Source organism: Coregonus clupeaformis, chromosome 9 (genome assembly GCF_020615455.1).
Source record: "Coregonus clupeaformis isolate EN_2021a chromosome 9, ASM2061545v1, whole genome shotgun sequence".
NCBI lineage: Eukaryota > Metazoa > Chordata > Actinopteri > Salmoniformes > Salmonidae > Coregonus > Coregonus clupeaformis.
In genome coordinates, this window is record NC_059200.1 from 40,690,512 (window position 1) to 40,716,090 (window position 25,579).

Below are 25,579 nucleotides of genomic sequence, written 5' to 3' on the forward strand. Positions count from 1 at the left end.
GCAGAAGAACAGTGGCTTATCAAACATAGAAAATTATATTTAGACTCCTGATGTTAACTGATAACATTAGCCCCATCCGATAGTGTCTATCGTTGTCATGCCAGAAGAGTTGGCTACACCTGCTACAGCACATAACAGTATGGGACGAGGATAATGTTACAGGCCACTTGTAATAGATTCTCTGAAAGAATACTGAGGAAACTATGAGGTGGCAGAACATTTTTTACAGGGAAGCACATAATAATACTTTGCCACAGAGTGACTCGAGGATATGAGTGTGATGTTCACATGATGAAATATCCATGCTGGACCAGTTTTCCAGTATTATGTAACAGTCTAGAAAATGGACGAATTCACACAAACACATTTATTGAGTCTGAATAGATACATTTCAATAATGGGTGATCAATTTAAAATGTTTCATTATAGATACTCTATAGATAAAGATACATGTTAAAGGCATACAATGTTTGGTCTTCCAACTACATTCTAGATCCGAAAGGTAGATTTTCTGATCTGAAAACTGCTTCTACCTTGCTGAAATTACACCATCATTCATAGTAATACATGCAACATTCTTGAAAGAGCGTTGACACACAAATTAGGTGCCAAAAAATTACATATAATGTGTGTTTTTCAGCTGAACAAAAACACAATTTGACCAGGGAAAGACATCAGTATGTCCAGATAGTACACTTCAACATTTCCGACCTTATACAATTCAAACCAGCCATTTCATGAAACAGAATACAGGTTCCTTTCTACATTTACAGTACTGTATCACACCGTTTATCACTCACATTTTACGGTCTGGTCTACTATGTAAATCTTACAAGAGGAGATTATAATAAAACAAATAAAGTATTATTTTGGTGATCAGTAGGAATTAGATAATGACATTTCTCCCCCAGACCAGAGATATACCACCGTTGGCAGTGGGTTAACGTTACTGTAAAAAAAATTCCATATTTGAAAATATTATGCCATGCTTGAGGTCACTGGTTCAGAAAGTGGTTAGATTTCCCCTAAAACGCTAAAATGTATTTTCATAAAATGAAGCCAACCTAAAATGAACTCCACAACAAGACAGTCCAACTCAAATGTGTGGCGAAACAAACTGAAATGTATTCTTGTGTTTAAAGCACATTGGGTAAGGAATGTGGAGAAAACGGATAGATTATAGGATGGTCAACAGGTCGTGGCAGCATTGCATTCCTAGAAAAAAAGTAAGCACCACCCTGTACAATCCTGAAAGTAAAGAGTCTGGTAAACTGTAGAGATAAATCCTTTATAAACTAATATGTAACTTAACAGAATGTAACCATAAGATGATATAACACAACATTGGCTAACCTAAGAGACTGAAATGCATATCACGTCATATGATGTCTCAATAGTTGGAAAGAACAAGTATTAAAGCTTAGATTGATTGAGGTAATCCAGATGATCAGGAAAGCTAGCAGGACTCCTGGGTCTCTATATTAAGGCTAACGTTGACAGTATATGGCTTCATACAGACTTGTAGATCCATGTACATGTGTTAATGTCTATGTTTTCTTTGTCTTGTATGTCTTGTCTACCTAAAAATGCACACCTCTCCCATTCCTAAGATGAAGAATGAAATGAAAGATTCTAGTGAAGAATAAGATAGAATGCCAATGTTTCTGCTCTCAAGGCAGATGACATGAGGATGGGATAGGACAATATTTCCACAGCTCTCATTGAGATGGTGGATGGAGGTTCACCATAGTATCACTACACTATAGAATTGCCAAACCATTACTTTTCCTGAGGTTTGGCCACTTGGATCGTAAACAGGCACAGACTACACATTAGAATGAAAAAAGTTCAATTTGAGACAAAATATCTGAAATACTTTCAGTAACTATACAAAACCATGGGCACATCCAAAGCACTATGTAACACAACAAACAAAATAATAACAATGAAGACAAGGTGAAGACCTGGCAAACATTTCAGACCAGAACAAGGCCTGCACTGAACAATCATGATGAATGTCCCTTTTCTACAATGTAGACAAGTGTTAGTACAACAGAATGGGGTAACTACCGGTACTTAAAAAAAAAAAAAAGTACAACAAAAAAGCAGTAGTACATACAGCTGATCTGGCCCTATAGAGCTAAGGCACCAGGGGTTTAGGAAAATGAAAACAGCTTGACTCTTTTGTAGTAAAAAAGAAAAGAAAAAAGAAACTACTTGTTTTCTAGAGTTTCTAGGTGAAGGCAGTTGATTTAAAGAGTGCATAAAGAAATGTATTGAGTTAAGGTGTACAGGATTGTTTTCATGCTTGAGGGTTGATCATCTTTTGAAGCAAAGGGATCTGTGAGATGATAAGAGAGAGACTGGGTTAGCTGCAGGCTTCACTGGAACAATGGCGACAAACAACAATAGTTAGCCCATTGCCATTGCCTGGATATCTGCACATAACTCTGTACTAAATGGCACCCAATTCCCTATTTAGAGCACTACTTTTGACCACAGCCCACTGCAAAAGTAGTGCACTACATAGGGAGGTATTTGAGACGCAGCCACAGAGAGTGACAGTCAGACTCAGTTTAGTCAAAGATTAAACATGGTGGGGATCTGTAGGGAGTATGTTCTGGAATGACTGCAATTCCACTTGGACTTCACAGCAACATTTTATTTCTATGGTGTACAAATGTGCAAATGTTTATGCATACTATAGATTCAGCGTTATAAACATAGCTAACGAATGCTCGATTTATGGAATGTGTTCACACCTGCAGTGCTTGTGAGTATGGGCTCTCTCTCTCCATTCTACTGAACCCCTTCCCCCTCTCTCACCTTCATCAGGTCCACCCCTGTGAGTGCGTTGACGGACACAGGGAGCTCAGCCAATAGGCGGTTCACCTCGCCGGTCACACGGCCACCGTCCCCGCTCAGGATGACGATCTCATTGGTCCGGGCCAGGGGTGCCGCCACCTTGGCAGCGATCTGTACCAACACAATGACACAAACCTTCTTCACCTGGGTGTTCTTCAGAGAGAACTCATCTAACACAGCCTCTAGTTGTCATGTTTAAACCAAATAAAATGGTAAGTTGCAATAAAAAAAAAATAACATTGATATATTGTAGACACAAACTATATCAAATGCTTGTGTGCAGCTCTGTGACAACTTCTCCTTACCACACAACGTTAAATGCCCCTGTCGTGACACACTGACCTTAGGCAGGGCCTCCAGGACCAGAGCAGTCTTGGCAGCCTCTCCATAATGCTGGTAGGCCTCAGCCTTCAGCCTCATCTTCTCAGCCTCAGCCTTCCCTATAGCCTCTATGGAACCAGCCTCTGCCTCACCGATACGACGGATCTTCTCTGCCTCCGCCTGGGCCGTCAGCACCTTCTTCATTCTGTTCAGGGGTTGGTAGGAGGGCACGTGAAGGGCTAAACTCTAACAACATCATTGGATTGCAGACTGGATTGCATTAAACTACAGCATGACAAGCTTCTACACACCCGAAGCATACAAGTAGCTACTACTGTAAGTGTGAGATGAAGTTGCCCCTAGACACTGATCGGTTTTTGAATTTTGGGTAGGATTTTGAAGAGGCTAAGCTGATCCTAGACCTGTGCCTGAGTGTAACTTACACCCAGTGTAACTGCCTCTGTCGCCAGTTTATTTCATGTATTTGCACTTTTTATTATTTAATTTCTTCTGAATTGTACGTTTACAGCAAGACGGAACTAATTATTGGTTCCGCCCGAGTGTTGTCACCCGAGCGCCTTTAGCGACGCACCGAGAAAACTTTACCGCCAAAAGCGAATTATTTTTCCACTGTTATCGTGTTTAAGTGCATACTTACAAAGAAAGTATACAGAAGAAGATAAAGGACATTTAAAAGGATGTTTAGTACCTCTGTGTGATAAGCAGCAATGAGGTTTGTTGACTACTTATTTTGCTATGAGGGTGTTTGTGTTTACGTGCGTCAGTTTTGGTGTAAAATATACATAAAGTGGCTAGCTGTATGAGCTTGATTATAACGCCAGATGTGTGAGACATGCATATGGCATTATTTTGTTAATGTATTTTTTCTTTCTTTAAACCAGTTCTCACGGGTTGACCAGCATTAAAGCCCTGTATTCAAATCAAGACCTCTTGCCTCATGCCTGTCACTGGAGGAGCTACAGTGAGAACTCAACTGCTCTGCATGAGTAGACGAGGAAGACTACCAAAGAGCCGTGATCCATGGACAAGAAGGGACATCTCTACATCCAAGAGTGTGCATCTGCCCCTGACATTTACACAGCCGCAGCATCCACAGAAGAATCCAGGCGCCTTACCATGAATCCAGCTGATGCAAAGAAGCTTAAACTATTTCCCACAAGAGACTGACACATTTTTGCCTTCATATCCATACGGTATAGTTGTGTGTATGTTTAAGTGTTAACTAAGCTACAACCAAGAGACTGAATTTTGCATTTCATAGAACAACGTGATATTGATTTGTGTGAAGTAGATGTGAATATGTTCTAAAAAATAATATTTGTGGTAACAATAGTATAAATGTGAATAGCTAATGGGAGCTGAATCACTTAGCTACAGGCCAAATTAGATTTAACCCAAATTTAAGTACACCAAGTAACAATGTCAGAGCCTAGTCTTACCTCTGGGAGAAAGCAGGTTAATGTAGGTGAAAGTATAGAGCAGCAGTGCATAGACATGCAACCACAGGCTACTAAAGGCACAAGAGCTAATGACCACACTTCCTCACAAGAACCACGAAGAAGCCAAAGAGACCGAAAGTTAACAGAAAAGGGCCAAGAACTGTACAATGAGCAAATAAGAAGATTTGCTCACCGTTTCACTGTGAGCTATGAGGAGTGGAAGGCTATTGCTAAAGACGCCAAGCAAGCTTTGAGTGGACAATGCTCAAACAACCTGCTACATGAACACATAAGCAAAATAAGTGCTGCCTCAGAGAATCTGAACATTGCTTATGATGAGTTAAGGCGCATAGACAACCCTGACCATGACACACGTCGCAGAATTGACAACTGTGATGCAGTAACCAGGAAGATCATCCAAACTGCAAAAGATCGTTTGGAGACAGCAGATAACGGTGGAGGAGATGAACAACGAGGCAACAGGGCGACATCGTCTATATTCAAGTCTGTAGCCTCAGACAAGATAAGTATCATGCTCAAAGCAGCTCCAGACATTCAAGTCAGATTTCTGTTAGCAGACAAGATGCCGCTGCTGAAGTTGCTGCCAATGAAGCTACTCTAGAAGTACTACTAGAACAAGAGTGTTGCATTGAGGAATTGGAAAGGCTTGAAGCTGAAGCTGCAGAGAGACAAAAGGTGCTAGATGCAAAGCGGAGACAACTGGAGCGACTAGAGACAGTTAAAAAGTTAAAGGCTGCTAAGGCACGTCAGCGAGTGTATGATCAGAGTGAGTGCTCCGATAAAGAAATAAGCAGTCTACTCCATCAAAGTGTCTGTATGAAGGAAAAGGAAGAAGTTAAACATGAAAATAATCTGTTGCAGCACCATTCTTCACCACAAGACCGGGCACATTCAAAGCAGGATGACAGCACAGCAGCTCTTGTTAGAGCACTTGCAGAGTCCATCAGTGCAGGTCGTCTTCCTATACCTGAACCAACAATATTCAATGGCGACCCACTCAGATTCAATGACTGGAAGGTTTCATTTCAGACACTCATTGATCGGAAAAACATTCCAGCCGAAGAAAAGATATATTACTTGCGAAAGTATGTGGGTGGACCTGCTAAAAAGGCTATAGAGAGCTACTTCCTGCTTGGTTCAGAGTCAGCCTATCACGCAGCATGGAGGATTCTCGAGGAAAGATATGGAAATCCATTCCTCATAGCCAAAGCATTCAGAGATAAGCTGGAGGCATGGCCCAAGATAAGCTCCGAAGGCAGTATCGAACTTCAAGAGTTCGCTGATTTTCTTCGGAGCTGTGAGGCTGCTATGACTCAGATCAGAGGCCTCGAAGTACTTAATGACTGCAATGAGAACCAGAAGTTACTTGTAAAGCTTCCAGACTGGCTGACCTCGAGATGGAACACAAAAAACACAGCTTGTGGATGTAGCTCCTCCAGTGACAGGCATGAGGCAAGAGGTCTTGATTTGAATACAGGGCTTTAATGCTGGTCAACCCGTGAGAACTGGTTTAAAGAAAGAAAAAATACATTAACAAAATAATGCCATATGCATGTCTCACACATCTGGCGTTATAATCAAGCTCATACAGCTAGCCACTTTATGTATATTTTACACCAAAACTGACGCACGTAAACACAAACACCCTCATAGCAAAATAAGTAGTCAACAAACCTCATTGCTGCTTATCACACAGAGGTACTAAACATCCTTTTAAATGTCCTTTATCTTCTTCTGTATACTTTCTTTGTAAGTATGCACTTAAACACGATAACAGTGGAAAAATAATTCGCTTTTGGCGGTAAAGTTTTCTCGGTGCGTCGCTAAAGGCGCTCGGGTGACAACACTCGGGCGGAACCAATAATTAGTTCCGTCTTGCTGTAAACGTACAATTCAGAAGAAATTAAATAATAAAAAGTGCAAATACATGAAATAAACTGGCGACAGAGGCAGTTACACTCCCACCAAATCACAAGTGATTTCTTAAAACTTGGAGACAAACCTACTGCATGAATAAATAAAATGAAACTCTGTCCTAATAAACAACTAATAAACTGTGTGTGAGTGTATGATAGAACCATCAGTCTGCTTCTAGCAATGTAACTGTTTTCTGAATGGGTCTCTCCAGGTAAACAGGTTTGGCTGTACGCTTTCCTCTTCCATCCAGGGAGGAGTCACTGATGAGTAACTTGAGTCTCCTCACTCTTTCATCACTTCCAGGATAGACCTCGATGACTCTTGCTAGCTTCCATTGGTTTCGTGGTGTGGCAGCATCTTGTAACAGAACAATGTCACCGACCTTTGCATTTCTGCGATCTTTGGTCCACTTCTGTCTGTGTTGGAGATTCAGGAGATACTCTTTTTCCATCGTACCCAAAAGTTGTTGGTTAAGAGTTGAACTCTGTGCCATCTTTTGCGGAGGTAGAGATCCTCCTTGACAAACTTTCCAGGAGGAGGGAGAATGATTGTGGATTTCATGGTCAAGATGTGGTTTGGTGTCAAGGGCTCTGGACTGGTAGAATCGTTCAGATGATCAGTGGTTAGAGGTCTGCTATTCACAACCGCCATAACCTCATATAGAAATGTTCGTAGGGAAGAGGAGTCAAGTTGTCTGGACGACTGTTCTAGAATGGACGCCAGGACACTTCTGATAGTGCGGATTTGTCTTTCCCAGACTCCACCCATATGACTTGAGGCAGGGGTGTTCATGATGAACTCGCAGCCCAAATCTTTGAGCTCTTCTTGATCCATCTCTTTCAGTGCTTCAATGAACTCACGCCTTGCTCCGACAAAGTTTGTCCCTTGATCACACCTTATCTGCCTTACTGATCCACGAATGGCGATGAATGAACGCAGAGCATTGATAAAGGCATCTGAGGTCAAGTCATCAAGTGCTTCAATGTGAACTCCTCTTGAACACATCCAGGTGAGCAACAGCCCATAACGCTTTAGCTCCTTTCTTCCTTCCTTAATGTGAAATGGTCCGAAGCAGTCCATTCCACAGTAAGTGAATGGAGCAGTTGTTTCCATCCGCTCTTCTGGAAGGTCTGCCATCCTTTGTTGCTCTGTGCATCTTCGGAACCTTCTGCAACTTGTGCACTTGTGAATATGGGATGAAACAAGCTTGCTGCAACCCAGGATCCATATGCCATTGGATCGGAGTTCATTTATAGTCATTCCTCGACCTTGATGGTACACTCTCTCATGATAGTGCTTGACGAGCAATGCAGAAACATGACTGTCTCTAGGAAGTACTGCTGGATGCCTCACATGTGGATGTAGGGCAGCATTAGCTAAGCGGCCTCCTACTCTGATTACACCTTGATCATCCAGGAACGGACATAGTTTGTGCAACTGGTTGGCTTTGTCTTTGACCTTCGTCTCCTTATGATGTCTAAGGCGTTGAATTTCTTGAGAGAGAGTTGCTTCCTGGACCATCTTGATTATGGTCAGCTCCGCCTCTTTCCTTTCCTCCAAGTTCGAGGCCTCACAGGACTTTGGCTTGAGACCTTTGATTTCCTTAGCACGGCGCTTGAGTCTGGCAACAGCCTTCACCATTCTTGCCCAGTCTGAGAACTTGTGTAGACGATCTAAAATTGTTTTTGCTTCTTCTGCCTGAGTGTCATGAACCTGAGCTTTCTTGACCTCTGGGTCACTGCTCTCGATCTCTCCCACCATGACAACTCCAGTTGGTAGCTCTTTTTGCCAAAGAAGGTCTGGACCTGTGAACCAGTTAGAAGCTGTGAGTTGTTCTGCTGTGACACCCCTTGAGGCGTGGTCAGCTGGGTTGTCTTCTGAAGCTACATATCTCCATTGTCTGGCCTCTGTGCTTAGCTTGATGCGTTCAACTCTATTTGCTACAAAAACATGAAATCTTCTGGCTTCATTACTGATGTATCCAAGTACAACCTTTGAGTCAGTCCAGAAACATTCTTGTTGGCAGTCTATTTCTAGTTCTTTCTTGAGCATGTCACTGGTCCGGACTGCTACCACTGCTGCTGACAGCTCGAGTCTTGGTATGGTCGTGACTTTAGTAGGAGCAACTCTTGACTTTCCCATGACCAAGGAGCAGTGGACCTCCCCTGATGTACTGACTGCTCTTAGATACGAGCACTCTCCATAGCCTGACATGCTGGCGTCAGAGAAGTGGTGGAGCTCATAATGCTGGACCTTGAAGCTTGATGGCAGATAGTATCTTTGGATTCTCACACCAGCCAAGTTTTTTAGATCTTGCAACCAAGACTCCCACAGGGGTCGAAGGTCATCAGGCAAAGGATCATCCCAACTGAGCTTGTCACGACACATCTGCTGCAGGATCTGCTTTCCTACCAGGATGAAGGGTGCCATAAATCCAAGTGGGTCGTACACCAAGGCAACTGTGGACAAGACCCCTCTGCGGGTAAGTGGATTTTCTTTGACAACCACTCTGAACTGCAGCTCATCAGAAGTCACACACCACTGTACTCCTAGTGCTCTTTCCATGTGTGGTTCTCCCAACATCATGGTCAGGTCCTTGACGGCTTTAGCACACTCTTCCTCAGGAATTGTGGTTAAGACTTCTTTGCTGTTGGAGATTAACTTGTGCAATCGAAGTTTGCCTGTGCGACAAAGCTCTCTTGCTTCCTTCGCTAGTTGGATTGCTTGGTTTTCAGATTCTACACTTGCCAATCCATCATCGACGTAGAAGCTCTTCTGGATGAACCTGATGGTTTCTTCTCTAAAGCGTCCTTGTCCTTGAGCGGCAAGGTGCTTCAGGCCATAGTTAGCACATCCAGGTGATGAAGCTGCACCGAACAAGTGGACCTTCATTCGATAGATGGAGGGCTGGGCTTTAAGATCTCCATCCTTCCACCACAAGAATCTGAGGTAATCTTGGTCCTCTGGCTTAACATGGAACTGGTGGAACATACGTTCTATGTCACACATAACTGCCACACGACCCTTTCTGAACCGACACAAAACTCCCACCAAGGTGTTTGTTAACTCTGGGCCAGTCAGGAGATGGTCATTCAAGGCTGTCCCTTGAAACCTTACAGAGCAGTCAAAACGACACGGATCTTACCGGGCTTTTGGGGATGATACACCCCATGGTGGGGGATGTACCACGCTGGGGTCTTGCTAATATCCTCTTCAGGGACAAGCTCGGCGTCTCCACAAGCTATTGTCTCATCCATAAAGGTCTTATAGTCTCTGCAGTACTGCTCATTTCCCTTTAACTTCTTCTCCAGACATCTGAGACGGTGGATGCCACATACCTTGTTATCTGGTAAGTTTGGTCTTCCTTTCTTGAAGGGAAGTGGCATTTCATAGTGCCCATCATCCTTGAGTCTGATGCCACTCTCCATAATTGACATGAACTGGAGATCCTCTTGAGAAAGGTGTTCATCTTCTGAAGCCCTTTCTACAAAATCTGATTCCAACACCTTGATGACGTCTGTTGGAAGGACTACTTCTTTGATCTGTGTTCTACAGACATAGTGCACTTCGTTTGGGAGATTTGGAAGAACTGATGTCACTTGCTTCACAATGACTTGATGGCTTATTCCAAAGGCATCTCCAAAGTCAAGACATGGGTTGCCATAGCCGACTACACTCCAACCCAAGTCTGTTCTCTGAGCAAAGGGCTCATTTTCTTCTCCAGCAACCACTTGTCTTGGTACAAGAGCTTGAGGACAGTTGTAGCCAATTAGTAGGCCGATGTCACAGCTCTGCAGAGGAGCAATTTCATCTGCAATGTGCTCAAGATGAGACCATGCCTTGGCAGTCTCTGGTGTGGGAATATGATCTCTGTTTGCAGGGATGAATTCTCTTGAGTAAGTTACTGGCAGGTAGATTATCTTATCGGAGTAGAATCCTCTTATTTGTAGATCAGTCAGCCTTCTGCTAGGCACCACTGTATTTCTTGAAGCCATTGTGGAGAGCTTTAACTGGACTGGTTCATTTTTAGTGTGAAGCACCTTTGCTGTCTCTTCAAGGATGAAGGTCGTGTCACTCTGTGTATCGAGAAGAGCGTACACAAGAACTTCATGATTTGGCTTACTTGTAGTGGACAACCACACAGGAATGACTGAGGATGTATGGGTGCCTTTAACATTCTGGATAACTCTGTTAGATGTTACCTCGCGTGGTGGTTTTGTCACCCTTTCTTGTGAACGATCTGTCGTTCCTTCTCTTGACTTGTCACTCTCCATTTCTCCATCAGTCCTTGTTGACATTCCTCTTTCTTTGCTGCGATTATCGTGTAGGCAGGTTGGATGTCCTTTCTCACAAGTATCACAGATCCTTCTATTTTCACACTCCTTTGAGCGATGGCCAGGCTTCAGACAGCCAAAGCACAACTTCATCCCTTGAACAAACTTGACTCCGCTCAGAGATGGTTTTATTCATAAATTTCCAACACTTGTGTAGACTGTGACCTGACTTCTCACAAAAACACAGCTTGTGGAGGAAGCTTTTTCATCTGAGTTAGTTGCTAGTACCTTTGCTCCGAGAGCTCTGCTCTTTAAAACCTTGATCTGCTCACCTTCAGCAGGTTTCAGAGCATGGAGAGATGTTATTGGGTTATTAGCAATCTTAGCTTCACGTGTGAGAAACTTTACAAACTGCTGGAAGCTTGGGAATGTGTGACTTTCTTCCTCCACTTCTATGACCTTTCTGTTCCTATGCTGCATATGTTGACTTGAAAGGCAGACACTCTAGGCTCAGTGGTGGTTCACTCACTTCCTATAGTATGACACCTTGCTTTGCATCCAGAATTCCAACGAGCATACACATTGTCCTTATTTTCCATGCATTCTGGGAGCGGCTCAGTGATTGGTCACTCACTTCTGTCCCTCGGCCAGCTGCTGCATCTTGTAGGCCTCAGCTTCAGCCGGCCTCTTGACCGTGGCGATGAGCTCCTTTTCCGTGCGGTCAATCTCCTTCTCCTCAATGGTGATCTGCTTCTTCCTCTGAACCACCTCAATCTCTATCTCCTCCAGACGGATCTTCTGCTGCTCCTTGGCAGCCTGCAGCTCGTAGGCCAGCTGGGCCTCTGCTTTCTGGGGGGAGAAGAGGCATGGGTCATATTCACCAATAATTAAATGGAATCAAACGGGCTGAAATGAAAAGGGAATACCTGACCTTGTGCAGGTAGTCCTTTATCCGTTGCAAAAAGTTTTGCTTTGGTGTGCACTAATGAATATGACCAGGGTGAATCTCTAATAAGGGGCTTTCACATTAGGCCTAGATTTGACGTCATCGATTAACTGCTAATGGTGACCCGAATCTAGAGCAATGATAGTCCCCTGTAGCTCAGTTGGTAGAGCATGGCGCTTGCAACGCCAGGGTTGTGGGTTCGTTTCCCACGGGGGGCCAGTATGAAAATGTATGCACTCACTAACTGTAAGTCGCTCTGGATAAGAGCGTCTGCTAAATTACTAAAATGTAAAATGATGGCCATGTCTGATACCTTCGTGTTGACTTCTTGATTGAAAGCAGCCTTCTGCATCTCCAACCCTCGTTTCGAATCGGCCATCTTGGTATCTGCTTGGAACTTGACATCCATCATCTCTTTCTTACATTCTGCTTCCTGTAGGAAGACCCACGCCCTCCTCCACTACCTCCTCAACAAGGACGACTCCAAAGGGCAAGGGGTGATGTCAAGGGGTGATGTCAAGCCAAAGCTGGATGAGTTAGAGGGGAGGGGAGCCTCAGGGGTCACAACCTCTGAACCCAACCCCATGGTGGGGAAGGTCAAGACTGAACCACCTGATGAGGTAGGGTGGGACATTGTGCCTACGGTTAATTCATTTTATATTATTTATTCAGCAAAGAGCAGCTTGTTAACTAACAGTAACATTTGTTTGTTTTCCTTCCCAGTTGGAAACCCTGGAGACAATTCTTGGAGGCTGCAGGAACTCCAGCTCCAGGTTTTATCCCAAACCAGACTCCAGAGCAGGAAAATAAGTGGGAAACCAGCAGGGAAATGGCCCAGAAAGTTTGCATGGTAAACTAGCATGAGTGGATGCTAATTAGAATTCTGAATAGATCATTCCAGAAGTGCTAATATGTTGTCCATTTAAATAACTATTATGCAGCAAACCATACATCCTTACTATATTTAGAGGGTTTGTCCTTGGCCTGTACTGACCCTTCTGTCTGTTCCAGATGGGGAGAGAGGAGCCATGATGTCTGCCCAGCGTGGGCCCCTCCAGAGGGCTCTGTCAGTGGAAGCTCGGCCCCTGGGTGGTGGTGGAGGCCTGGCAGGGAGGAGGAACGTCCCCTGCCCCACCCTCATCAAACTGGAGAACATGGAGGCCCCCATTCGGCCAGGCATGACCATCGGTTTTCCAGGACCTGGAGGCATGGGTGTGTGTCCACCACGGGCCGGTGCCGCCACAAGTAACTTACTCACTTACTTTGGGGTTGGGTTGATTTGGTTTCAGCACATGGATTTTGCCCCTTTCCCTCTCAATCTAGTGACCTTTCTTGCCTCTCCTTATTACACTCCAATGACAGCACTGCTGTTTAGTACTACAGTTAGATGTATTTAGTTCATGGATCATAACCGCACTATTTATGTGTGTTCCCTAGGAGGTATGAACAGGGCTATGGGGATGCCACAGCGGCCCTCCATGGCAGGGCAAGGTGACTGGGGGATGACCAGGTCCAGTGGCCGTCCTGTGGGGGCACCAGGACACCCCTCGATTGGCCGGCCAGGGATGGACTTCAACTCCAAGGGCATGATGGGAGGCCCCTTGGTCAACCGGTCCAATAGTTTACCTGGCAACACCAGGTCTATGCTGCAGCAGCAACTCATGGAAATTGGTATGTAGTGTGTGTGGGCGGGGTGAGTGAATATTACATGTAGTTTGGTTTAGTATTTATGACCAACTGTATGCGTGTTCTTCATGTTTGTGTATGTATGATTGGTTCATGCTGAATTCTACTTTCTCTGTAGGTTCCAGTGAGGTGAATATGGGGATGAGTCCCTTCAGTGGGCAGGGTCCTCCACCTCAGTCCCCCTCCTGGCCTGACAGTGCCATGGGAATGGACAGACCACCCACTAACACAAATAGGTGAATAACCTTCTTAATCATAAACACACACATTTATACACACTCACTGTCTCCCTCATTCAGTTCCCCCTGCCCCATCTGTTCGCTCTGTCTCCTATTAACCCAAACATCATTAGCATCATTAGGTCTGGAGTGCATTGGCTCCTCTGTATACAGTACAACTGGTGCATGTACTGTACTAATCCCCCTTCCTTGTTGTGTACCAGGCGTCAGTTTGGGAACCCCCTGGATGAGCTCCTGGTTCCGCCCTCCACCAGCCAGGGGCAGAATGATGAGCTGGCGCTGCTGGACCAGCTGGACTCTCTGCTCAACAACACTGATGTTATTGCCCTGGAGGAGATTGACCGGGCCCTGGGCATCCCCGACCTCGTAGGACAGGTACCTTATGAGGACATCCAGATAACATGGAGCTGAGTCCTCTACTTACAGTCCCTATAAAACCATGTGATAAGAATCACACTGTTATATTGACCATGTCTAACCTCTCTCTCTCTCCCTCCCAGACTCATGGTCCAGAGCAGCAGCCAGGTCCGGGGCAGAGGCCCCCATCAGAGCCTTTCCCTGGCCCAGGACCGGACACCTCCATGGGGATAGAGCAGAAGCCCATGTATGGCCAGGGGTACCCAGGACCCCCCTCCATGGGCATGCAGTCAGTCTATGGGGGTAACCCCATGCAGGGCCAGTCCCCTGCTGGTTTCAACCCCGTGATGAACCAGATGGCGGGCCAGGCAGGCTCAGGGGGCTTCCCTGGCATGGGGGGGATGGGTCACCCCCGCGCCAACATGAGACCCCGCATGATGAGCGCCATCAAGCCCCTTAGAGAGCAGCTGGTGCAGAGGTTACAGGGCCAGCAGGTACGAGCATAAGACACATCACTTCAAAGTTGCAGAAGAGGCTACATTTGATTGTGATGTCTAGATGTAGAGGCACATATGAAAGCAGGCAGGTGGATCACCTATATGGATGGCAAATGTGACTAACTTTATTCTCTCCCTCTGTAGTTCATGAACCAGACCCGTCAGGGCATGGGCATCAAGATGGAGAATACCCCTACAGGAAACCCTGCGATGCGGCCTGTGATGCAGCCCAGTATGGGGAGTCAGGTAGGTAGTCATACCCCTTTTTTATTTATATTTTTACCTTTATTTAACCAGGTAAGCCAGTTGAGAACAAGTTCTCATTTACACCTGCGACCTGGCCAAGATAAAGCAAAGCAGTGCGATAAAAACAACAACACAGAGTTACATATGGGGTAAAACAAAACATAAAGTCAAAAATACAACAGAAAATATATATACAGTGTGTGCAAATGTAGCAAGTTATGGAGGTAAGGCAATAAATAGGCTATAGTGCAAAATAATTACAATTAGTATTAACACTGGAATGATAGATGTGCAAGAGATGATGTGCAAATAGAGATACTGGGGTGCAAATGAGCAAAATAAATAACAATATAGGGATGAGGTAGTTGGGCGGGCTAATTTCAGATGGGCTGTGTACAGGTGCAGTGATCGGTAAGGGCTTTGGAGACAAAACGGATGGCACTGTGATAGACTACATCCAATTTGCTGAGTAGAGTGTTGGAGGCTATTTTGTAAATGACATCGCCGAAGTCAAGGATTGGTAGGATAGTCAGTTTTACGAGGGCATGTTTGGCAGCATGAGTGAAGGAGGCTTTGTTGCGAAATAGGAAACCGATTCTAGATTTAACTTTGGATTGGAGATTCTTAATGTGAGTCTGGAAGGAGAGTTTACAGTCTAACCAGACACCTAGGTATTTGTAGTTGTCCACATACTCTAGGTCAGACCCGTCGAGAGTAGTGATTCTAGTCGGGTGGGCGGGTGCCAGCAGCGTTCGATTGAAGAGCATGCATTTAGTTTTACTAGTGTTTAAGAGCAGTTGGAGGCTACTGAAGGAGTGTTGTATGGCATTGAAGCTCGTTTGGAGGTTTGTTAACACAGTGTCCAATGAAGGGCCAGATGTATATAAAATGGTGTCATCTGCGTAGAGGTGGATCTGAGAGTCACCAGCAGCAAGAGCGACATCATTGATATACACGGAGAAAAGAGTCGGCCCAAGAATTGAACCCTGTGGCACCCCCCATAGAGACTGCCATAGGTCCAGACAACAGGCCCTCCGATTTGACACATTGAACTCTATCTGAGAAGTAGTTGGTGAACCAGGCGAGGCAGTCATTTGAGAAACCAAGGCTATTTAGTCTGCCAATAAGAATGCGGTGGTTGACAGAGTCGAAAGCCTTGGCCAGGTCGATGAAGACTGCTGCACAGTACTGTCTATTATCGATCACGGTAAAAATATCGTTTAGGACCTTGAGCGTGGCTGAAGTGCACCCATGACCAGCTCGGAAACCGGATTGTATAGCGGAGAAGGTACGGTGGGATTCGAAATGGTCGGTGATCTGTTTGTTAACTTGGCTTTCAAAAACTTTCGAAAGGCAGGGCAGGATGGGTATAGGTCTGTAACTGTTTGGATCTAGAGTGTCACCCCCTTTGAAGAGGGGGATGACCGCGGCAGCTTTCCAATCTCTGGGGATCTCAGACGTTACGAAAGAGAGGTTGAACAGGCTAGTAATAGGGGTTGCGACTCCCACGTCATGTTCCATAAAATCAACATCTGGTAGGGCAGACCACCTCACACACACACTGATTAAACCCATCCTGTTGCCATGTAGTACTTGCAGTCGTATCAGTGTTTTCCCCTGTCTGCTTGGTTAGCCTGGCATCCTGAATGCTCAGATGATGGCTCAGCGCAGCAGAGAGATGATGACACTACAGATGAGGAGACAGAGGATGATGATGCTAATGCAGCAGCAGCAACAGGCTGCAACAGGAGGCTTCAGCCCCCCACCTAACATCACAGCCTCTGTAGGCATGGACAACCCAATGGCAGGACCCCCCATGAACCAGCCAGGACAGCAGCAGTTCAACTACGGCGGAAACTATGGTGAGCTATCTGACCCAGATACATTTCCATTTATTTACTAGCCTTGATGCATCTCCTCCATTGACTATTCTCTAAAATAGAAGGCTCTATACTCCGGTCCCAACTCCCTTTCCCATTCATAACCTTCTGACCAGGAGTTTTTCCATCCATAGGGGTTGTAATGTTAACTGTCCTCTCTTTCTAACTGCTATTTCTAACGCATTATTACAAGTATGCATTGTTAATTCTAAGACCTGTCTCTGGCTGTGCTTACAGGAATGAGCCAGCAGGGGGAACCCTCGTTTGTAGGCGCAGGCAGCAGCCCGCCCAGCAACATGATGCCAGGTCGCGTGGGAGGGCCTCAGAATCCCATGATGCAATACCACCCCCAGGGTGGCCCCATGTACCAGTCAGCAGACATGAAAGGCTGGCCACAGGGTGGACAGGGTGGAATTCCACGGAACAAGTATGTCTGATACGCTGATTATAATGGCAAAAAAAAAACCATTACTTCCTGTTCTATCTCGATCTTCTCTACTCTGTTCTTTATACCCCTCTGTGTTTCAGCTCGTACCCCCAGCAGCAGTTCACCCAGCAGGGGAACCCAGGCCAGTTTGGGGGGCCCATGATGATGAATGGCTCCATGGGCGGGCCAGGCCCGGTCAGTGGTGCTGGTGGAGCACAGATGGGCCAGATGCAGGGGCAAATGGGCATGAACTCCATGGGAATGGGCCGAATGCCAATGGGACCTGAACAGGTAGATAGTTTGTCATTTGTTAATAAAAAAAATAGTTATAAAAGTGTAATAACTTCCAGGTAGTGATTTGATAGCTCAGCCTGAACAGTGTGGATTTATTGTAACATCTGTCCATCCATTTTGTCATTTACAGAAATATTGCTGAAAACGTATGTAATCTTTAGGAGCCCTCACCAGGAGGACAGCAAAGACTGCAGTGCCCCACCTATGTGGCTGCAGTGTGGGTGGGAGAAGGGATGTCTGGGGGTCACCGGACACAGCCCCAAGATCTTCTCCCTCCGCTGTTCTCTGGCTTGCGTGTGGAGGACACTCATAAGCCACAGTGAAAACAAACCGACTACACAGTGAGAGACTCTGGAATAAAGACACACCTCATATCGAATGCAGCCTCCCGTTGTAGGCTTGCCTCTCTCTGGATGGAGTGTGTGGGACTTAGTTCAAGAAGAGGCCCTGCTTTTTCTTCTTTTGACCTGTGGGAGTGTGATCGACGTCCTGTCTGCTACACCAGAGGAGGCCGCATCGTGTGTGCAGGGAAACAGAATCTATTTGAAACAGGATGGGATACGGTACAACTAGCTATGGCTGCACTTTATCAGAGGGCTTCTATGTAAAAGGATTGTTGCAATATTTCTTAGTCATTACAGCCTTACTAGAGATTCAATGCATTCACAGCATTGATTTTATTTTCCTTTTATCCTTTGGATATGCGCCTCTATTTTGTATTTAATTTTTTTTAAATAAATTTGGGGAGCTGTAAGCACAGGTTATTTCTATATTATGCAGATTCAAGCAATACAACTTTCCTCTATGCTTTAGATGGAAACTGAGCGTCATAAACTCATAAATAAATGGTACTGCAGTATTAATGTCATTTCTTCTATGTGAATATGAATTGTAAATATGCTACGAAAGTATCTTACATGCTTTTTATAGATCACTTTTTTTGCACAGAGTATGTGACTTGGTCAAATGTGTGTATTTTGTGTATATTTGTCTTCAAGGTCAATACCGTTTTAGTTTGCAGTTTATTTGAACGTTTTGGACTGATGAGTGAGCGTGTGTGGGTTTCCCACTTTCCACTTTGTCATTTTCCTCTAAACATGTTTCTTCTAAGTGATAACAGCCATGGGTTTCTTTTTAGAAGCACTTTTATTTTGATGTGGTGTGTTGACAGTTTGGAGCTTTTGAAATGATGAAACTGTTTGAGGGAACAAACACCGGATTGCAGTGAATGAAGAAAGGACCGTCTCTTAAATGAGCAGAGATGTCTAGCAAGCTGCTGTGTTGGAGTGTGTGTATGAATGTTATAGAAAAAGATGGGGTGGCGTTATTGACAAGGGACTGTTCGTAAAGTAGTTCTTCCTTTCTTTCCTTGCTCTCGCTAGTGTTTTTTATTTCCTCATTTCCTTTGACTCTTACTCTTGACTCCCAAGAAATCTACCTTAAACCTTGCGCAATCCAAATATATTTTTCCAGTTCTTTGTATAGTTTTTGACAGTGTACATTTTCATCTATGTGTTGTATATGCAGACAGTAACTGGGTACATATCGTCATATCATGAATTTATAAAATGCATATTATGATTTTGTACTGATAGCATAGGGCAATGAGTACTGTTGTTCAGAAGCCAGTGGGTAGCTAGCTCTTTGCAGTGAAATGCAACAGAATGAAAGGCATATGTTTTTTCCGAAAGTAACACTCTGTTTTGTCCTGTTTTTAATTACTTCATGAAATTACCTATGTAGAAATTCATTGAAGTCAAAAACAAAGTGTCACGGTTTCGGCCGAGGCTGCTCCTCCTCCTGGTTCGGGCAGGCATCGGCGGTCGTCGTCCCCGGAGTACTAGCTGCCACCGATCTATGTTTCATGTTCGTTTGGTTTGGTCTTGATGTTGTACACCTGTGTCTAGTTAGTCCTCATTAGTGTTCTATTTAAGTCTCGTTGGGTGTGTCTGTGTTTGTGTGATTGTTCCTGTCGTATGTTTGCTTGTCGATTTCCTTATTCGCTCGGTTGAGCTTTACTCCACTGTGTTGGAGCGTTTTTACGCACCTGTGTAGTGCGCCTTTTGTTTGTCGCCTACGTGCGTAGTTTCGCCTTCGGGCAAGTTTGTTCTGTTTTCCTTGTTGGATATTCCACTAAAGTCTTTTGGACTATACTTCGGTGTCCTGCGCTTGATTCCACCACTACACCCACCTACAGCATTTATGACAGAATCACACACCATAAGAATGGAATCAGCAGGAGCCGCAGCAGCCCAGGCGACGCTGGAGGACAGGGTCCGTGAACAGAGTGACCAGATCCTGCAGATGGGGTCCGCACTGCAGGAGGTGATCACCACCATCCGAGGCTGGGGGACTCCTACACCGCCATCCTCTCTGCCAGCCCCATCGGGAAGTCAGCCCATTCCCGCTCCGGAACCCAGAGGAGTTCGACTCTCGCTCCCGAGGGCCTACGATGGGACCGCGGCCGGGTGTCAGGGATTCCTTCTCCAGGTGGAGCTTTACCTGGCCACCGTGCACCCGGCGCCCTCGGGACATGAGAGCGTGTCCGCCCTGATCTCCTGCCTTTCCGGGAAGGCGTTGGAATGGGCCAACGCAGAGTGGAGGAGGATCGACGCGAACACCATCACCTACGACGAGTTCTCCCGCCGCTTCAGGGCGGTGTTTGACCATCCCCCGGAGGGGAAAGCGGCGGGGGAGCGTCTGGTCTTCCTCCGGCAGGGAGGAGGAGTGCCCAGGAGTTCGCCTTAGAATTCCGTACTCTAGCGGCGGATGCAGGGTGGAATGAGCGGGCTCTCATCGATCACTACAGATGTAGTCTACGCGAGGACGTCCGTAGGGAGCTGGCCTGTAGGGACACCAGCCTCTCGTTCGACCAGTTGGTCGACATGTCCATCAGGCTGGATAACCTGCTAGCTACCCGCGGACGTTCCGAGGGGGGTCCGTCCATTTCACCCTCCAGCGCCTCCGAGCCGTGCCCCATGGAGCTCGGGGGCGCTGGCGCTAGAGAGCGGAGGAGGAAGAGCCCGAGGGGGCCTGTCTCCTGCACCAAGTGCGGTCGTGGAGGGCACACTGCGGCCAGGTGCTGGGGAGGGTTCTCCGAGGGAGAGGACAACAGGCCACGCACTGGGGGGCCTCCCAGGTGAGTAGACGCCCGCTTACCCAGAGCTTTCTGTTGCGCATTTTTGTATACCTGTTGGTTTTCCACAGGTTGCACCTCATTCCCAGCATAAGGCGCTAGTAGATTCAGGCGCAGCTGGGAATTTTGTTGATCGAAAGTTTTGTTTAGAGTTAGGGATCCCTCTCCTACCTGTTGACAAACCTTTTCCCGTACATGCCTTAGATAGCCGCCCATTGGGGTCGGGGTTGATCAGGGAGGTCACAGCGCCACTTAGGATGTGTGCGCAGGGGGGTCATGAAGAGACTATACAGCTGTATCTGATCGACTCTCCTGCGTACCCAGTGGTGCTGGGGATTCCCTGGTTAAGCACCCATAACCCTGCTATTTCGTGGCAACAGAGGGCTCTCGATGGGTGGTCTGCTCAGTGTGAGGGGCGATGTCTGGGTGTTTCCGTGGGGGCGACTTCGGTGGAAAGTCCAAACCAAGTGCCCGCACTGCACATTCCGCCTGAATATGGGGATTTAGCTCTTGTGTTTAGCAAAACTAGGGCGACGCAGTTGCCTCCCCCATAGACAGGGGGGATTGTGCGATTGATCTCCAGGCAGGAGCAGCGCTCCCACGGAGCCATGTGTATCCTTTGTCTCAAGAGGAGAGGAAAGCTATGGAGACTTACATAGCCGAATCTTTGAGACAGGGATACATTCGGCCTTCCATTTCCCCCGCCTCTTCGAGTTTCTTTTTTGTGAAAAAGAAAGATGGAGGGTTGCGCCCGTGCATTGATTACCGTGGTCTCAATCAGATTACTGTGAAATACAGTTATCCACTCCCTCTGATTGCGACCATGACGGAGTCATTGCATGGGGCGCGGTTTTTCACAAAATTGGATCTCAGGAGCGCGTATAGCTTGGTGCGCATTAGGGAGGGCGATGAATGGAAAACGGCGTTTAGTACCACGTCAGGTCATTTCGAGTATCTTGTCATGCCATATGGGTTGATGAATGCTCCATCAGTCTTCCAATCCTTCGTAGATGACATTTTCCGGGATATGCAGGGACAAGGGGTGGTCGTGTACATTGATGATATTCTGGTGTACTCGTCTACCCGAGCCGAGCATATAACCCTGGTGCGACGTGTATTGAGGAGGCTGTTGGAGCACGACCTATATGTCAAGGCAGAGAAATGTCTGTTTTTCCAGGAGTCGGTCTCCTTTTTGGGTTATCGGTTGTCCGCGTCAGGGGTGAGAATGGAGGTGGATCGTGTGTCCACTGTGCGTAATTGGCAAACTCCAACCACTGTAAAAGAGGTGCAGCAGTTCTTGGGCTTTGCGAATTACTACCGGAGGTTTATCCGGGGTTTTGGACAGGTGGCAGCTCCCATCACGTCCCTTCTGAAGGGGGGTCCAGTGCGCCTGCAGTGGTCAGCTGATGCGGACAGGGCCTTTGGGAGACTGAAGGACCTGTTTACGTCGGCTCCGGTGCTGGCGCATCCGGATCCCACAATTCCATTTCAGGTTGAGGTGGACGCGTCTGAGGCTGGTATAGGGGCCGTTCTCTCTCAACGGTCCGGCTCGCCACCTAAACTCCGCCCCTGTGCTTTTTACTCCAAAAAGCTCAGCCCGGCGGAGCGTAACTATGACGTTGGGGACAGGGAGCTGTTAGCTGTAGTTCAAGCCCTTAAGGTGTGGAGGCATTGGCTTGAGGGGGCTCAACACCCTTTCCTCATTTTGACTGACCATCGGAACCTGGAGTACATCCGGGCAGCGAGGAGACTGAACCCTTGCCAGGCTCGATGGAGTATGTTTCTCACCAGGTTCGTATTTAAAATCACGTACATCCCTGGGTCCCAGAATGGTAAGGCAGATGCACTGTCCCGGCGGTATGACACGGAGGAGAGGTCCGTTGAGCCTACTCCCATACTACCGGAGTCTTGCCTTGTGGCACCGGTGGTGTGGGAGGTCGATGCCGAGATCGAGCGAGCGTTGCGTACCGACCCCAGCCCTCCACAATGTCCTGAGGGTCGGAGGTACGTTCCGCTCGAGATTCGGGATCGACTCATCTACTGGGCTCACACGTCACCCTCCTCTGGACATCCAGGTATTGGCCGGACAGTGCATTGCCTTAGCACTAAATACTGGTGGCCTACTTTGGCTAGGGATGTGAGGGTTTACGTCTCCTCCTGCTCGGTGTGCGCCCAGTGTAAGGCGCCCCGACATCTGCCCAGGGGTAAGTTACAGCCCCTACCCGTTCCACAACGACCATGGTCCCACCTCTCGGTGGATTTTGTAACAGACCTTCCCCTCTCTCAGGGGAATACCACCATCCTGGTCGTTGTGGACCGGTTCTCTAAGGCCTGTCGTCTTCTCCCTATGTCGGGTCTTCCTACTGCCCTACAGACCGCTGAGGCCCTATTTACCCACGTCTTCCGGCATTACGGGGTCCCCGAGGATATAGTGTCTGATCGAGGCCCTCAGTTTACCTCCCGTGTGTGGAGAGCGTTTATGGAGCGTTTGGGGGTCTCGGTTAGCCTTACCTCGGGGTACCACCCGGAGAGTAACGGGCAGGTAGAACGTGTTAACCAGGATGTGGGTAGGTTTCTGAGGTCGTATTGCCAGGACCGGCCTGAGGAGTGGGCGCGTTACATTCCCTGGGCCGAGATGGCCCAGAACTCTCTCCGCCACTCCTCTACTAACCTAACCCCTTTCCAATGTGTATTGGGTTACCAGCCGGTTCTGGCACCATGGCAGCAGAGCCAGATCGAGGCCCCTGCGGTGGATGATTGGATGAGGCGCTCGGAAGAGATGTGGAACGCTGCCCACGTCCACCTGCAGCGGGCCGTCCTTCGTCACAAGGCGAGCGCCGATCTCCACCGCAGTGAGGGGCCGGTGTACGCACCCGGAGATCGAGTCTGGCTCTCTACCAGAAACCTGCCCCTCCGCCTGCCCTGCCGGAAGCTGGGTCGGCGGTTTGTGGGGCCCTTTAAAGTCCTGAGAAGATTGAACGAGGTGTGTTATAGGTTACATCTACCTGTTGAATATAAGAATATTAACCCCTCGTTCCATGTGTCTCTTCTCAGGCCGGTGGTAGCTGGTCCACTCCAGGACAATGAGATAGGAGAGACTCCTCCGCCCCCATTGGACATCGAGGGGGCTCCGGCGTACACCGTTCGGTCCATCTTGGACTCCAGACGCCGGATGGGAGGTCTCCAGTATCTCGTGGAGTGGGAGGGGTACGGCCCGGAGGAGCGGTGCTGGGTGCCGTGGAGGGACATCCTAGACCCATCTCTCCTGTCGGAGTTCCACCGGGACTATCCCGCGCGCCCTGCTCCACGTCCTCCTGGTCGTCCCCGTGGCCGGGGTCGGCGCACGGCTGGAGGCGCGCGTCAAGGGGGGGGTACTGTCACGGTTTCGGCCGAGGCTGCTCCTCCTCCTGGTTCGGGCAGGCATCGGCGGTCGTCGTCCCCGGAGTACTAGCTGCCACCGATCTATGTTTCATGTTCGTTTGGTTTGGTCTTGATGTTGTACACCTGTGTCTAGTTAGTCCTCATTAGTGTTCTATTTAAGTCTCGTTGGGTGTGTCTGTGTTTGTGTGTGATTGTTCCTGTCGTATGTTTGCTTGTCGATTTCCTTATTCGCTCGGTTGAGCTTTACTCCACTGTGTTGGAGCGTTTTTACGCACCTGTGTAGTGCGCCTTTTGTTTGTCGCCTACGTGCGTAGTTTCGCCTTCGGGCAAGTTTGTTCTGTTTTCCTTGTTGGATATTCCACTAAAGTCTTTTGGACTATACTTCGGTGTCCTGCGCTTGATTCCACCACTACACCCACCTACAGCATTTATGACACAAAGGATCTATTCACCTGGGTATGCTAACTTTTGTAGTTTTCCTTTGTTTTACAGGATGTGTATTCCAACAGTTTTTGTCTCGATGTTGATAGGGCCATGCTATCCTGGATCCTTGGGACATCTCTACCCCCATTGAAGTTGACATTTTAAATGGTTGGATAAGGGTTATGGTTAGTGACGTCCCAAGGAACCCGGCCGGCTAGCACTAACTGATGTTGATATTGATGTAAATACAAATTTCTATTTAAACACTCATGGCTCCAACATTTTGTCTTTTGTCCACAATTTATTAATCAAGAGGAATTGAGGGTTGTCTAATGAGGCATGGCTCATCTCTGGATCTTGAGACGGACACCAATAACTTTCATAGGGTGGAGTGAGCTGGAAAAGACTGCCAAGAACAGAGTGTGATGGAGATTAATCTTAAATGGCCTACTGCTCTACCAATGGATCTATGAGCCTATGTAAGTAATGCCTCATTTAGGCTGCGTTTAGACAGGCAGCCCAATTCTGATATTTTTTTCACTAATTGTGTTGGTTTCATGAGCTGAAATAAAAGATCCCAGAAATGTTCCATATGCACAAAAAGTATATTTCTCTCAAATTTGGTGCAAAAATGTGTTTACATCCCTGTTAGTGAGCTTTTCCCCTTTGCCAAGATAATCCATCCACCTGACAGGTTTGGCATATCAAGAAGCTGATTAAACGGCATGATCATTACACAGGTGCACCTTGTGCTGGGGACAATAGAAGGCCACTCTAAAATGTGCAGTTTTGTCACACAACACAATGCCACAGATGTTTCAGGTTTTGAGGGAGCGTGCAATTTGCATGCTGACTGCAGGAATGTCCACCGGAGCTGTTGCCAGAGAATTGAATGTTAATTTCTCTACCATAAGCTGCCTCCAACATCGTTTTAGAGAATTTGGCAGTACATCCAGCTGGCCTCACAACCGCAGACCACGTGTATGGCGTCTTGTGGGCGAGCGGTTTGCTGATGTTGACGTTGTGAACAGAGTGCCCCATGGTGGCAGTGGGGTTATGATATGGGCAGGCATAAGCTACGGACTACGAACACAATTGCATTTTGTCGATGGCAATTTGAATGTACAGAGATACCATGAGGAGATCCTGAGGCCCATTGTCGTGCCATTCATCCGCCGCCATCACCTCATGTTTCAGCATAATGCACGG

At 47.0% G+C, this 25,579-nt stretch overlaps 3 protein-coding genes across 4 annotated transcripts; 1 reads left to right on the forward strand and 2 right to left on the reverse strand.

Moving 5' to 3' along the window:
• Positions 1-352: 352 nt before the first annotated feature.
• LOC121574535 (flotillin-2a-like) lies at positions 353-12,438 on the reverse strand. The gene is made up of 6 exons (XM_045222692.1): positions 12,370-12,438; positions 12,118-12,237; positions 11,493-11,707; positions 3,208-3,391; positions 2,827-2,976; positions 353-2,341 (listed from the first exon to the last, which is right to left on the reverse strand). Exons 1-6 carry the CDS (start codon positions 12,436-12,438, stop codon positions 2,303-2,305), a joined length of 777 nt encoding a protein of 258 aa, XP_045078627.1. The 3' UTR covers positions 353-2,302.
• LOC121573533 (nuclear receptor coactivator 3-like) lies at positions 4,093-19,269 on the forward strand. Of its 2 annotated transcripts, none has more exons than XM_041885596.2 (13): positions 4,093-4,400; positions 12,244-12,424; positions 12,528-12,654; positions 12,816-13,049; positions 13,242-13,475; positions 13,609-13,726; positions 13,933-14,104; positions 14,230-14,580; positions 14,728-14,829; positions 16,463-16,691; positions 16,947-17,136; positions 17,238-17,427; positions 17,592-19,269. In XM_041885596.2, exons 4-13 carry the CDS (start codon positions 12,833-12,835, stop codon positions 17,751-17,753), a joined length of 1,965 nt encoding a protein of 654 aa, XP_041741530.1. In that variant the 5' UTR covers positions 4,093-4,400; positions 12,244-12,424; positions 12,528-12,654; positions 12,816-12,832; the 3' UTR covers positions 17,754-19,269. The 2 variants fall into 2 exon arrangements, with proteins under 2 accessions (XP_041741530.1, XP_045078572.1); XM_045222637.1 differs by having other exon boundaries at positions 17,561-17,684.
• On the reverse strand, positions 6,381-9,708 carry LOC123491568. The gene is made up of 2 exons (XM_045222638.1): positions 7,860-9,708; positions 6,381-6,988 (listed from the first exon to the last, which is right to left on the reverse strand). The coding sequence occupies exons 1-2, from the start codon at positions 9,591-9,593 to the stop codon at positions 6,959-6,961; spliced, it is 1,764 nt and encodes a 587-aa protein (XP_045078573.1). The 5' UTR covers positions 9,594-9,708; the 3' UTR covers positions 6,381-6,958.
• Positions 19,270-25,579: the final 6,310 nt, after the last annotated feature.